This window comes from Sapajus apella, unplaced genomic scaffold (assembly GCF_009761245.1).
Source record: "Sapajus apella isolate SASKATOON/1434 unplaced genomic scaffold, GSC_monkey_1.0 scaffold13, whole genome shotgun sequence".
NCBI lineage: Eukaryota > Metazoa > Chordata > Mammalia > Primates > Cebidae > Sapajus > Sapajus apella.
This window is the reverse complement of record NW_022436953.1, coordinates 36,127,849-36,141,157: the sequence shown is the minus strand read 5'-3', so window position 1 is coordinate 36,141,157 and position 13,309 is coordinate 36,127,849. Positions and strand designations below refer to the sequence as shown.

Sequence of the window (13,309 nt, the reverse complement as noted above, 5' to 3'; positions counted from 1 at the left end):
CCCCCCCCAACCTGACTGGCTCCCACAGCCTGACCCTGGGGGAGCACCCGCCCCCACCCCACTGACATCACCCACCTGACCGTGGTGGCCCGCACCCCTAAACCAGTATGGCTCTGCAGGAGGTCCGTCTCACCAAGCTGTGTCCTGGGGGAGGGCGCTGGCTGGTACTGCCTAAGTGCCAAGATCTCTTGCCAAATAGCCACAGATTGGGATTGTGAAAATCCCGAGTCTTCCTTGCTTCTAAGAGGAGGCCTAGGTCCTGTGTCATAGGCCAGCCTGAGAACATGAGCGCAGGTGCATTTCGTCCTGGGTGCCTCGTGACCAGGGCCACCCCTCAGAGAGTCCTAAGGGAAAGGCTGACACCTCCTCCCAGCCACAGGGGGCTGCTCTCCTCCTCCCTTGTAGCTCACCCGGGGCCCCACTCAAACGCGGCCATCACCTGCTCTAGCATCTGGAGGAATCTTTGCCCATGACTCGGGCTGGGGAATGACCCTTGCTTCCTCTTCCCCCCTCACCCCATGAATCCAGTGGACGGCTAAGCTGTGTTGGTTTCATCCCCAAGCTGTCCATGGCCGTCCACTTCTGCACCCTGACCTGTGATCAGCAGCCCTTTCCTGGGTCTTACATGTCAGGCACTGCTGCCAGACACTTCACCTGTGATCTAGCCACCCCTAGAAACCCACAGGATAAAGTGGGGCACAGTGCCTCAAGCTGGTAATCCCAGCACTTTGTGAGGCTGAGGCAGGTGGATCACCTGAGGTCAGGAATTCGAGACCACCTTGGCCAGTGGTGAAACCCCATGTCTACTAAAAATACAAAAATTAGCCAGGCGTGGTGGTGCGTGACTGTGATTCCAGCTACTCAAGAGGCTGAGGCAGGAGAATCACCTGGACCCTGGAGGCGGAGGTTGCAGTGAGCTGAGATTGCACCACTGCACTCCAGCCTGGGCAACAGAGCAAGACTTGCTCTCAAACAAACAAACAAAAACAACCCACGGGATCGGCACTGTGATCCCTGTTTTGCCACTAGTGGAGGCAAGCACCCAACACACAGGACTTTTGTCTTTTCGGGTTCACCTTCTCACCCCTGGGACGCCATTGTCCTTTGTCTCCATCCCACCTTGCTGTCCGCCCAGCAGGTGCAGCTCCTGTACAGCGGGCCAACCCAAGATGTGCCTGTGTCTCCCATTTTCAGGCTGGCCTGCTACACAGGACCCGCGCCTGATCTTAGAGCCACGGGAACACCCGGGATTTTCACAGCCCCCACCCTGCACCCAGTTGCCCAGAGGTCTTGGCACCAGGGCAGTACGAAGTGCAAGGAGCTGGCGCTCTGTCCTGTTTGAGGCTTATGCTCCTCGCCTGTTGGCATTTGTCGAAGGAAGGCGCTTCCTGGTGCCTTGTCTCAGCAGAGTCCAGGGACGCCTCCAGTGCGGTGTCCTGGGAACAGCTGACCACGGCCTCTTGGGAGAAGGAGCGAGGCTGTGGGCTATGTTCTGTGCTGGGAATTTTTCTTCAGGACATGCTCAAACACACGTGAAAGCAGAGAGAATGGTACTGAGGCCACCATATATCCATGTGGCTGACGGCTACACCTGGAGCCACTGAGCACTGCTCAGGGAGCCCTCAGAGGGCCTCTTGGGGTCACACTCTATCCGCTGATGGGGCCACATCCCTTCCAGAAGGGAGCATCACGGAATAATCACAATGTGAAATGATTACACTGCTTCCCAATAGGCCAAGACCAGCCCCCCTCTTCTCAGTTTGATGCCTGTGTGAATAGATACCCCTTTTGCCTTCTTGCCCTAGGTCCTAACTTTGAGTACATCATCGCAGAAAAAAGGGGGAAGAATAACACCGTGGGGTTGATCCAGCTGAACCGCCCCAAGGCCCTCAATGCACTTTGCAATGGGCTGATTGAGGAGCTCAATCAGGCACTAAAGACCTTCCAGGAGGACCCAGCCGTGGGGGCCATTGTCCTCACTGGTGGGGATAAGGCCTTTGCAGGTGTGCACAGCAGTGGGGGGCCTTTGTACCTGGGCTGATGTGGGAGGCACGTGTGGCCTGACTTGCACCTCTGTGAGGGAAAGGCACACGGTTGGGGATTTATTCAAACGTAAAGTGGAGATGGGCATGGGAACTGCTTGCACCAGCAGCTTTGTGTGCGCCAAAAGTGCTCCACGTGCAGCAAAATCGCTTCTTTACAGGGGTTCAGGGCCTTGGCAGTCAGGCTTTGTGTATGTCGAGGGCTTATGTGATGACGAATACGCCCAGCGTCTGTGGGCGCCTCCCTCGCACCTGCCACCTGCCCCAGGGCCCTTCTGCATGACCTCAGTTATGGCTGGCACCACAGCATCCTGACAGCTGTCCACGTGGCCTGGTGTCAGCCGTGCCCAGCAGCCACAGTGCCCATGGCTGGTGTGCTCCGAAGCTCCTTGTTGGTCTGGGGGATACAGGGCAGGTGGGCTGTCTGTTCTCTGGTAACTGGAACCCCCTTTCTACTCCCAGCTGGAGCTGATATCAAGGAAATGCAGAACCTGAGTTTCCAGCACTGTTACCTCCAAACGTTGTTGAGCCAATGGGACTACCTCACTCAGGTCAAGAAGCCAGTCATCGCTGCTGTCAATGGCTATGCTGTGAGTGGTGCTGCCGAGCGCCTCCTCCTCTCGCGGCTGAAGGAGCCCTTCTGTGCACACCCCATGACAGATGTTTGCTTGGAGAGGCCTCAGTTCCCAGGCCAGCTGCCTCCTTTCCTGCCTCGTGGTGCTGAAGAGCCAGGGACCATGCGGAGAGGACATGTCCTAGCGTCCGTTTTTTTATGGCTGTTCACCTGGCAGCTTCTCCCCAGCAAGCCTCTCTTCCAGGGCAGCGGAAGAGCGGTGTTTGTTTTGGCTTTTCAGTATCGTTTAAATGCTGGTCTCTGCCCCTCAACCTAAGCTATATCTATAAACTGGCTTCTTTTGGTCCCCTTAAAAGCTCTGTGTCGTATGTGTTGGGACTGTTTGAAGTGCTGAGGCTGGTCTGGGCCTGTCGAGAAGCAGTGTGATCATTTCCCCTTGTGATCGTTTTGTGATGCTCCCTTCTTAGTAAGCCAGGCCTCCGCAGATGGAGTGTTCTCAGCACAGCCACACCCGCCTGTGCACCTCGTCTCTGTGGCTGCATTTGGGCCACAGCATCAGAGTCGAGTCGTCACAGCAGGGCCTGTAAGACCTTCGTAGCCGAAAATATTAATCTGGCCCTTTAGAATGTTTGCCAGTTTCCGGTAAACAGCATCAACCATCTGTCGTTAACTTTTCATAACAGTTAACTGGTTGCTGCCACTATGTTATTCTTTGTCAACCCCTGACGCTGTTTCTTTTAAAGGGAAAATTTGAATGAGAAGTGAGTGATTTTCTGACTAGGTTCCCCTCACAAGACCCTCCTGACGCCAGTTGTTTTGCAGCTTGGCGGGGGCTGTGAGCTTGCCATGATGTGTGACATCATCTATGCCGGCGAGAAGGCCCAGTTTGGACAGCCGGAGATCTTACTAGGGACCATCCCAGGTAAGGTGTGACACTGTCTCTGGCATAGATGCTTTAGGTAATACCTGCCTGTGTCTCGGGGCCCACGGCTCATATCTGACCAGAGGCCCTGGATGGAGACCCCCATGTCTGGTCAGTGGTCCCTCTGCAGACAGCCACAGAGGCTAAAGTGGTTGTGACAGAGCTCAGATGGGGGCCTCAGAGGCCCGGGACCGTGTCTGGCTCCTGTGGCCATCCCCAGGTCCCACACATGATGGTGTTGGGAGAGGCTGGTCCTGGGTGACACTGGCTTCTAACCATGGCAGTTCTTGCTTGTGATCCATGTCTGTGGCAGAGAGAGAACATGGTGACCCTGGGTGGCACTGGGAGCTCTGCCCACTATGCCTCAGGTCCTGCCCACTGCCATCTCATTGGCCACAGAGGTCATGTGGCCTCACCGAGTTCAGCAGAGCAGGGAGTCAGACCCCTCACCATACCTGGGGGAAGAGCCTGGGCTCTGGGCAAAGAGAAACACCCTCTACCCCCGGGGTCCTCCTGGTAGGAGGGGTGGGCACAGGCAAAGCAGCCAGGAAGGAGCTCAGACCCTGAGGGGAACAGCTGCATGCAGGGCGCTCTCTCCTGCCCTCTGAGTTTGACCAGGCAGATTCTGAGGCCTTGAGCTATGAGTTTGACCCATTTCTTCAGGGTCTGATCCCTTGAGCAGCTGCTGATGCAAGGGACCGGTGCCTGGAGTCAGCGAGGCCTATAAGCTTCCAAGATGTTGACCACAGAGCCACAGACCTTGCTCCAATGTCAGGGTGTTGGGCGAGCCCCAGATGTGGGGCCTAAGCTTGAAAAGGGGCTGTGCCTGAAGTTCCTGGGGTCCTGTGCTGCCCAGCCTCTGCCCCGTGGGCCTTGCCTCAGGGCCCATCTTAAGCCCCTTGGAACTTGCCAGCTGTGCAGCAGTGATGTCTTCTTAGATTCAGTCGCTGCAGTGCCAGCCGTGACCAGCCCCTCCCTGCAGGTGCAGGTGGCACCCAGAGACTCACCCGTGCTGTTGGGAAGTCGCTGGCGATGGAGATGGTCCTCACCGGTGACCGGATCTCAGCCCAGGATGCCAAGCAAGCAGGTGCGGGTTGGCGCTGCCCATGGGAGCCACACGGGGACTCAGGGCTGCATCCAGGTGTCCCCAGGGAGGTTGCATGAGCTTTTGGGTCCTGAGGACCTGGGAGACTGCCTGCCTTTTGTTTTGAAGAACTGTATGTACAGCAGTGGAACCACACGTAAGCACCTGGTACAGAGTAACAGCCCAGCAGTTCTGTCCCCAGAGGGCATCCCTGGGCCCTCACTAGGTAGTCCTCCCACTGCCCTGTTGGTGACCACAGTCCCTGTGTCTGGCCGCCTCTACCGTTGGAGCTGTGGACAGCCTGGCCTGCATGTCTCAGAGCACAGAGGTCGCAGCACCAGGAGGACTCAGCCCCCTCAGGGCGCATGCGGCATTTCCCGTGTGGAAGCCCCCCTCGCCCAGCCCTCAGAGGCCGGGGTGCTCCCGTGTGGAAGCCACCCTTGCCCAGTGCCAGGAGGCCGGGGTGCTCTAGCACGCTGCTCCCCAGCGGCCACTTGCTCGCAAAGGAATAGACACCTACTGTTTCTGCACATCACTCACTGACTTTCTTGTGTTTCAGGTCTTGTAAGCAAGATTTTTCCTGTTGAGACACTGGTGGAAGAAGCCATCCAGTGTGCAGAAAGAATTGCCAGCAATTCTAAAATTATAGTAGCAATGGCCAAAGAATCAGTGAATGCAGGTAGGGGATCCTGCCAGGAAGAGAAATTAGAGGGGTCTCTGTGGCTGTCAGGAATGTTCCTGAGGGACACGTTTTCTGGCTGCAAATGAGTGTGCCTGAAGCCCTCCTGGGTAGAAATGCTGGGGTTCTCAGTGTCTCAGTTCTGCTGTCTGTAGAACTGTGGTTTCTGGCCGTGCACTCAGGAACTCCACTGTGTTCCCAGCTCCCCTTCGTACCAGGGCCCAAGAACGGAGCCAGGCCTGGGAGGCGAGGGCAGCACAGGTCATGGCAGGGAAAGGCTGAGAAGGGAGCAGAGGTCCCAAAAGTAAAATAGTCTTGCTCACAGGAGGCTCGGTTCCCCTGCCGGGACATGGGGCTGGAGGCTGTGTCTGCACCTGGCAGGTGGCTACGCAGGCGGGCTGATGCCATGCTGTTCATTTTTGGCCTGGATTCCTTTAGTTCTCCCTCTGCCAGGGAAGTGGATCTGACCTTCACCCTCCTCAGAAATGCTCAAGTTTTAATGTCACTGTTTATTCTCAGCATGTGGAATGAGATGGTTGTTAGCTGCTTGAGTCTGTTCAGATGTGGGTGGCCCCAGGCAGGTTCCCAGCCTCCCTGAGTATGTTTATCCCGAGTGTGGCCATCCCTGGGCTTGCTGTTGGCTTGAGGCAGGATACAGTGAGGGGAGCATTTCAGAAACAGGCTGCTGTTGCCCAAGGCGTTTGGCAAGGTCGTGCTCTGCTGGGAGAGGACGCTGGCTCCAGGCCTGGCACTGCGGCAACGGCCTCCACCTGTGCACTCGGGCCTCATGCAGAGAAGGGGCCTGGAATGAGCCGAGCCACAGGCGTCCTTGGTGCCGGCTCCGCGCGGCTCTGGCCCCCGTGCTGTCCTTTCTGGCTTTGTCCTCAGTTGCCTTCTCTGCTTGCAGTCCCGTTGCTGCTTCAGAGCCTCTCCTCATGGGCACAGTTTGCCATCCCACCTTTGATCCAGTTCCTCTCCCTTCCTGGGGCCCGGGGCCACCTGGTGTGACGTTTGGGGGCCATAGGAGAGCTGTTGCTTCTGCCTGGTCTCAGCTGGGGCAGGGCCTGTGAGAGGGGCCAGGCTTCCCAGGCCACATTGAAAGCACAAGTGTGCATGGGTCAGTGCGGAGGGCTTCCTGTCACCATGCAGGAAAAGTTCTGCATTTAATACCTTGGTTCATAACTCCAGGACTTTTATTTTCCAGCTTTTGAAATGACGTTAACAGAAGGAAGGAAGTTGGAGAAGACCCTCTTTCATTCAACCTTTGCAACTGTGAGTAAACAGTGTTCAACCGGAGAATCAAGCATATCCAGTCACATGAGTTGCTAGGAATTTCCTTCTACGTTTTATCATTAAGTATCGTTTCTTTCTGTCAGAACTGTCAGCCTTACCTTTGGTGGGATCAGATACGTTCTATCAGCGGGTCTTAATGTTAACAAAAAAGTAGAGTGTGTGGAAGTTCGAAAGTGTGGACACCGTAGGGGCTTTTTCCTGTTGTGAAGGTCTGTGAATTGCACCCTCCGGCAGCAGCTTCGGCAGGGTGGGTAACGAGCAGCTGTAGTCCCAACTTCCTGGGAGGCTGAGGTGGGTCGTTCGGGTCCAACTGGGCAACAGAGCAAGACCTGGTCTCAAAAAATTGACTTTTGTAAAAAATGTAATTCATTTTACCCGTAATTTTTTTAGATCATCCCAATTATTTGGAATGGGTTCAAATTTATTCTAATAAGATAAGCTGAAGTTTTAGGGCAATATTTTATAAGATTTCTGCCAGTAATTTAAAGTAATTCCTCTAATTCCCTCTAATTACCATTATAATTTTTTTTTTTTTTTTGAGACAGAGTCTTGCTCTGTTGCCCAGGCTGGAGTGCAGTGATGTGATCTCAGCTTACTGCAACCTCCGCCTCCTGGGTTCAAGTGACCCCTGCTTCAGCCTCCTGAGTAGCTGGGACTACAGGTGCCCGCCACCTGGCCCGTAGAGATGGGGTTTCACCATGTTGGCCAGGCTGGTTTCAAACTCCTGACCTCAAGTGATCTGCCTGCATCGGCCTCCCAAAGTGCTGGGATTATAGGCATGAGCCACTGTGCCCAGCGAGATTACCATTTTACTTCATCTTTTTCACTGTAAGAAAGTCATACTTAGGTGTTTTAATTGTTCTGTAAAATAAAAATTAAAAGTAGCGTGGGCACTTGAGGAAGGGGTGCAGGGGTGTGGGTGTGTGTGTGTGCGCGCCCGTGCGCACCTGGGGACACATGCACACATGTACCCAGCATGGGAAAAGACAGATGCAGAGTTGAGTTCTCATTTCCTGCTCCGTGACACACGGTAGCCCGTTGTCCATTTGATGACTTGGTGAATGGCCAGCCATGCATCTGAGGCTCTTTAGATGTGAGCTGATTTGACATACATGGTGGCTCCTGAATGACCATCACCCAGCCTGGCAGAGAGGCAGTAGAAGTCCCTGTGCCCTGGCCCAGACCTGATTGGGCAGGTGTTCCTGCCGCAGAGTCCCCTCTGCGGCCCCCTGGGCCCCTGTGAGCGTGAGGAGTGAGGCAGGGCCAGGGATACCCGGGCAGCATTGGCATTGGGCTCTGTGAGGAAACCGGGCATCCACCTGTTTCTCTCCTTTTTCCTACCAGGATGACCAGAAAGAAGGGATGGCTGCGTTTGTGGAAAAGAGAAAGGCCAACTTCAGAGACCAGTGAGAAGCAGCTGCCCCTGCCCTACACCTCCACCTGGAGAGGAAAAGCATAGGCTGTCAGTTTTAGAAGCAAGTAAATCACCCTCTTTTCAAGGGCAGTGTCCCTGGCGTGCAGTTTTTCTTCAGCTGCTGTGTGGTCATGGCCCGGCCCTCACAGCACGAAGGTCTCCTTCACCCAGCCTGTGAGGGTCCATGTTTGTATCTGACGGGAGCATCTTCTTGTAAATCTAAGATTCTGCTGAGGAGCCCCCCGCCAGCCCCTCTGGGTACGCTGTGTTCAGGCAGAAAGCAGCCCTGCGGGTGCTTGTGTCCCTATGTTAGAGAACGGGGTTGCTCCCAGGGAAACACTGTCTGCTGCCTTCACACAGACGCTCTGCACGTTAAAGTGACAGTGATTCAGTTACACCACACCCTGTATCATGTCTAGAAGTGGAGTATTCTGTCATGTTGTTCTTTTAGACTTGTTTTGTGAGCAACAACTTTCAAACAAAGCAGAAGTTTGCACAGTCAGTCACCCCACGTCACACTTCCAGGGTAGCCACCATGAATAGCTGGGTGTGTGGCTTCCTGGAGACTTCTGTGCACGCACGCACACTCCTGCACGCGTGCACAGGCACGTATGGTGGCTTTCTTGTTACAGAAGTGGTACCCCACGCCCTCTTCCACAGAGCCCTTTTCTGCACGAAGGAAACCCTGTTTTCTTTGTTTTTCTGTCATAAGGAGCTCTCTGTTCAGTTTCAGTGCATTCTTCTGTATTGTGATAACACATGCTACAAAACTTGACCATCTTAAACCATGTCTTTTAGAGACGGGGCTGGAGCACAGTGGCTTGATCACAGCTTACTGCAAACTCAGGCTCCTGGTCTCAAGTGATCCTCCCGCTCCCAAGCAGCTGGGACCACACCCATACACTACCACAGCCAGCTAACTTTTTTAGATGGGGTCTCCCTGTGTTGCCAAGGCTGGTCTTAACCATTTTAAGTGCACATTTCAGCAGCATTAAGTACATTCTCATTGTGTAGCCATTATCGTCTGTCCAAGAACTTTTTCATTTTCCCAAACCCCTTTTCTGCTTCCCTCCAGCTCCTGGCACCCACGCTTCTCCTTCCTGTCTACGCAGGGACCTCCTCCACGCCTCTCCTTCCTCCCGTCTCTACTGCGGGGACCTCCTTCCTCCCGTCTCTACGCGGGGACCTCCTCCACGCCTTTCCTTCCTCCTGTCTCTACTTCGGGGACCTCCTCCACGCTTCTCCTTCTTCCCCTGTCTACCCGGGGACCTCCACGCTTCTCCTTCTTCCTGTCTCTTCACAGGGACCCCGGTGGCCTGGGTGCAGAGCCGCCCCTCATTGGCAGGCTCTGGGCAGCCCTGGCCTTCTCTCTGCCCAAGTGGCCAGCCCAGGGCCAGCTGTTCAGGTGCTGCTGGATGCCAGCCTGGGTGGCCCCACTAGGCTTTTCCGACACAGCCCAAGTCACTTCCATGGGGGCAGTCTCCTAGAGCCAAGCAGTTCAACATGGAGACTGTTTCCTCTGGGTTTTCTGAGACGGCTTTGTCATTTTTCACAAACTTATTTTCAGAACTTTTTAGGAACTGCCAGGCCTCGGAGCATTGTGTCATCCCAGGGTTGAGGGCCAGGGCCACAGTGCTGGCCCACAGCTGGTGTCCTGCTGGGAATCAGGTGAAAGAAGGTGGCTCCATGGAGGGAGGGCCTGGCCAGCCTGAGCCTGGCCAAAGGTCAGGATGCTGCCATCCTGGTCAGGGGGCTGCAGGCTGCTGACACTGGGGGATGATGGAGGACTCTTAGGTGTCTTGGCTCTCGGGGCTGAGCCTGGAAGTTGGGCCTAGCTGCCCTCCTGAACCTTCTCCAGGGGGTCCGATGTCCCACGCTCCCGCATCCCATACTCGTGGCCCCTCAGGAGTGTGGGCTGAAAGCCCAGGTGCAGCTGCCCACCCTTGTAACACTAGGGACCCAGTGGGCTCCGGGTATTCTGCCAGGCCTAAGGGCAGAACGATGTGGTCGGAGGGCAGAGACCCTCATGAGAGGAGGTCGCAGGGGGCAGCGGCTGAACCCCTTCGGCCTGAGGGAGCTCGAGGTGGAAGGCTCGGGCAGGGACACTGAGGAGCCCCCCGGCCACAACGCGCGGGTGCCAGAGGCTCGGACCTGGTGAGGCGCTCGTGAGCTGGGTGGGTGTTGCCCCCACAGCCCAACTCAGCCCACGCGTCCCCAGGTTCTCGGGGCTCTCTGCGAGCTGCAAGCTGATCCCAGCCAGCCGACCCCTAGGCCCGGTCCCGGGGCCCCAAGCCTGTGACCCCAAAGCCCGACCTCCCCATAAAGCTCCCCGACCCCTAAGCCCCGCCCTCCCCGCAAAGCCCCGCCCTCCCCCGTAAAGCCCCTCCCGGCCCTAGGCCCCGCCCCCGATAAAGCCCCGCCCGGCCCTAGGCCCCGCCCTCCCCATAAAGCCCCGCCCGGCCCTAGGCCCCGCCCTCCCCGTCGGCCGGGCCATGGTGGCGCTGAAGGGAGTCCCCGCGCTGCTGTCCCCCGAGCTGCTCTACGCGCTGGCGCGGATGGGGCACGGGGACGAGATCGGTGAGCGCAGCGGGCCGGGGCCTCGGGGACCACCCCGGGGCAGGCAGGCAGGCGAGGGAGGCTCCGCGGGGACCCCCGGGCCGGGGTCCTGGTCACCCTTGTGCGGACTGTTGCGGCCGCGCCCCGCGCCCGGGAAGGGCGGGGTCCCGGGGTGCGGGCGTTGCTCGGGCCTCCCCCGCACCCCGCTTCCGGGCAGGAAGCCCCCTGCCCCGCATTCTCCGGGAGCTGCGACCTCGTGGGGCTCGGGGCGGGGCGGCCGGAGCTTCCCCCCCGTCCCTCCCCGGACGGCCCGAGAGCCGCGGCGCCTGGGCTCCCCCGAGGGCTCGGGCGTTTCTCCTCCTGGGGCCTGGGGTCCCGGGCAGGGGCTGTGTGTCCGGGGGCCTGGTCCGGGCATGGCGGCAGCCGCGCGTCCCCTGGCCCCTGGGGCGTCCGCCGGGTCCGGGTCGCCGCCGCTGACCCGACAGCCTCGCGGGCAGCTGTTGACGCCTTTCCGCCTCCCGGACGCGGACCTTGTCCTCCCGCCTCCCCGCCTGGCCTCCAGCCCTGAGGACTCTGACGGCGGCCGGTCCCCTCGTGACCCACGATCTGCCGCCATGACTGGGTGGGAGGATGGGTGGCGCCGACCCCGAGCGGGGCATAGGTGCTGACCGCGGGCTGTCCTCCCGGCTGTTTAGTTCTCGCGGACTTGAACTTCCCGGCCTCCTCCGTCTGCCAGTGTGGGCCCATGGAGATCCGTGCAGACGGTGAGCGAGCCCCAGGTCCCCCAGGGCAGGGCGGGTGGGCCGTGCTCCCTGCTCTGAGCTCCTCTGTGGCCTGTCTTGGCCCCACGTTCATGCTTGCCGGCTGGCTGGCCAGCGAAGCCCAGGTGTGAAGGGTGCCCACAGGTGGGCGAGCAGGCTGGAGACTCAGTGCCACACCCTCTGCCCTCCAGGCCTGGGCATCCCGCAGCTTCTGGAGGCCGTGCTGAAGCTGCTGCCCCTGGACACCTATGTGGAGAGTCCGGTGAGGGCCGAGTCACCCCTGCACCCTGCCGCTCTGTGCCTCGGTTTCCCCTTTGTCAGGCTTCATAGGGTCCACCCACCTTGGAGGAGTGGGAAGCCATGTGTCCCCAAGGGGGTCCTGACCCTCACCAGGGGAGTCCCGACTGGTCACCTGACCAGGAAGGCTGGCAACCCCCAAGGCCCCAGAGCTGACCCCTTCTTCTAGGCTGCAGTCATGGAGCTGGTGCCCAGCGACAAGGAGAGAGGCCTGCAGACCCCGGTGTGGACAGAATACGAGTCCATCCTACTCAGGGCTGGCTGCTCGGTGAGTCTGCAGCCACAACTGTGGGAAACCAGCCAGAGACAGTCTCCCCGAGGCTCAGGAGGGCCAAAAGCAGAGCCCTACGCTCTGTCCTCAAGCAGCCTCCCACCCACCACCCTAAGAACCCCCGGCCACTGGGCACTCCCTCACCAGCCAGGGTGGAAGAGGTGCACCTGGTCCTTCCTCCTCTGCCCACGCCAGGATCCTGACCTGCTGGGGGGGCCTCACCCACCACAGCCTGTGAGTGGAGCCCAGGGACTCAGAATGCCTGCCCTCCCCCTCCTCAGTCTCCCCTGGGGGGTGCCCCCATCCCAGGTCTCCTGCCCCATCCTGGCTATGGTCAGAGGCCTAGCTGGGTGCTGTGTCACACAGCCCCCTCCCACCCTGCCCTGCAAGGGGACAGGCCCACTCTCCTGGGCAACCCACTGGCAGGCCTCAGGCAGGATCTCCATAAGAGGAGGCCAGGGGCTCTTGTCCTGGGCAGGGGACACCCCAGGACAGCTGGCAGGGTCTCCACAGTCTGCTGAGCTGGCTGGGTGGCCCCAGGCCGGGCAGACACCAAGCATGGCAGGTTCCTCGTCCACCATGTCCTGGGGCCCCCATTCTAGGCCTTGGGAGCCAGAGGCTGAGTGTCCCTGGGGCCCCCGCAGCAGGAGGGCCGGGGAAATGGAGCTCAGGGGCCCCACCTCCTGGTGCCCGCCCAGCTTGGGGCCCTGGGGAGTCCAGGGCTGGCCCATGAGGGTTTCTGGGCAAGGTTCCCTCCAACCCTGCCATTTTGTCTTCCAGAGAGCCCTGGCAAAGATAGAGAGGTTTGAGTTTTATGAGCGAGCTAAAAAGGCTTTTGCTGTTGTGGCAACGGGGTGAGTTCCGGCTGGCCCAGACCTGCCCCCGTCCCCACCAGGGCCCCCAGGAGCTGCCCCCGCCCTCTTCTCAGCTTCTGCCTGGCTGAGGCTAGATGTCCCGAAGAGTGGAGAGACAAGGGAGGAAGCTGGGTGGGCAGGGCCCCCATTTGCCTGAGCATCAGGTGGGTGAAAGTAGACGGGGTCTGCTCTGGCCCCCAGCGGCTGGAGCAGGGTCTTGGCGCCCTGGCCCTACAGCCCAGCTCAGTGCTGGGCTTGGCTCCTCTGCAGGGAGACAGCCCTCTATGGAAACCTCATCCTCAAGAAGGGGGTGCTTGCTCTTAGCCCCCTGCTCGAGGCCTGGTGAAGACCACTGGGCCAGAAGAGGAACCAGGGGCACCTGAGCTCCAGGACCGCCACTCACAGCAGGCTTGCCAGCGGCAGCTCCCAGACCTGGGCCCAGGCCAGGGCCCTAGGGGCAGTCTTGGGGTGTGCCCTGCCAACTGGGATGAGGGTCCCCCAATTTATAAAAATGATGGAAAAATGTAGTCACAGATGATGTTCAGATTAAAGGTTTCAATTC

At 58.6% G+C, this 13,309-nt stretch overlaps 2 protein-coding genes and 1 long non-coding RNA gene across 4 annotated transcripts in view; 2 read left to right on the top strand and 1 right to left on the bottom strand.

The window, feature by feature from the left end:
* ECHS1 (enoyl-CoA hydratase, short chain 1) overlaps positions 1-8,103 on the top strand; it is an 8,465-nt gene extending 362 nt beyond the window's left edge. The window contains exons 2-8 of the mRNA XM_032282083.1: positions 1,806-2,003; positions 2,505-2,632; positions 3,439-3,538; positions 4,521-4,625; positions 5,182-5,301; positions 6,506-6,573; positions 7,939-8,103. Of these exons, the coding sequence (XP_032137974.1) occupies positions 1,806-2,003; positions 2,505-2,632; positions 3,439-3,538; positions 4,521-4,625; positions 5,182-5,301; positions 6,506-6,573; positions 7,939-8,004 (785 nt within the window). The 3' untranslated portion in view covers positions 8,005-8,103. The remainder of the gene's footprint in view (positions 1-1,805; positions 2,004-2,504; positions 2,633-3,438; positions 3,539-4,520; positions 4,626-5,181; positions 5,302-6,505; positions 6,574-7,938) is intronic.
* Positions 8,104-8,730: 627 nt separating this feature from the next.
* Positions 8,731-9,324, bottom strand: LOC116554196. The gene is made up of 2 exons (XR_004270101.1): positions 9,284-9,324; positions 8,731-9,101 (listed from the first exon to the last, which is right to left on the bottom strand). It is a non-coding gene; the product is annotated as an uncharacterized LOC116554196 (long non-coding RNA).
* Positions 9,325-10,454: 1,130 nt separating this feature from the next.
* On the top strand, positions 10,455-13,309 carry FUOM (fucose mutarotase). 2 transcript variants are annotated; one of them, XM_032282082.1, is made up of 6 exons: positions 10,455-10,585; positions 11,260-11,328; positions 11,517-11,587; positions 11,792-11,890; positions 12,674-12,747; positions 13,072-13,309. In XM_032282082.1, the coding sequence occupies exons 1-6, from the start codon at positions 10,501-10,503 to the stop codon at positions 13,091-13,093; spliced, it is 420 nt and encodes a 139-aa protein (XP_032137973.1). In that variant the 5' UTR covers positions 10,455-10,500; the 3' UTR covers positions 13,094-13,309. The 2 variants fall into 2 exon arrangements, with proteins under 2 accessions (XP_032137973.1, XP_032137972.1); XM_032282081.1 differs by having other exon boundaries at positions 13,018-13,309.

Excerpts from the sequence above, each read along its gene's own strand:
- FUOM (XM_032282081.1), top strand. The coding sequence starts at position 10,501 with ATGGTGGCGCTGAAGGGAGTCCCCGCGCTGCTGTCCCCCGAGCTGCTC. Across the intron at positions 11,329-11,516 it reads CATGGAGATCCGTGCAGACG|GCCTGGGCATCCCGCAGCTT; the intron begins GTGAGCGAGCCC and ends TCTGCCCTCCAG. Across the intron at positions 11,891-12,673 it reads TACTCAGGGCTGGCTGCTCG|AGAGCCCTGGCAAAGATAGA; the intron begins GTGAGTCTGCAG and ends TTTGTCTTCCAG.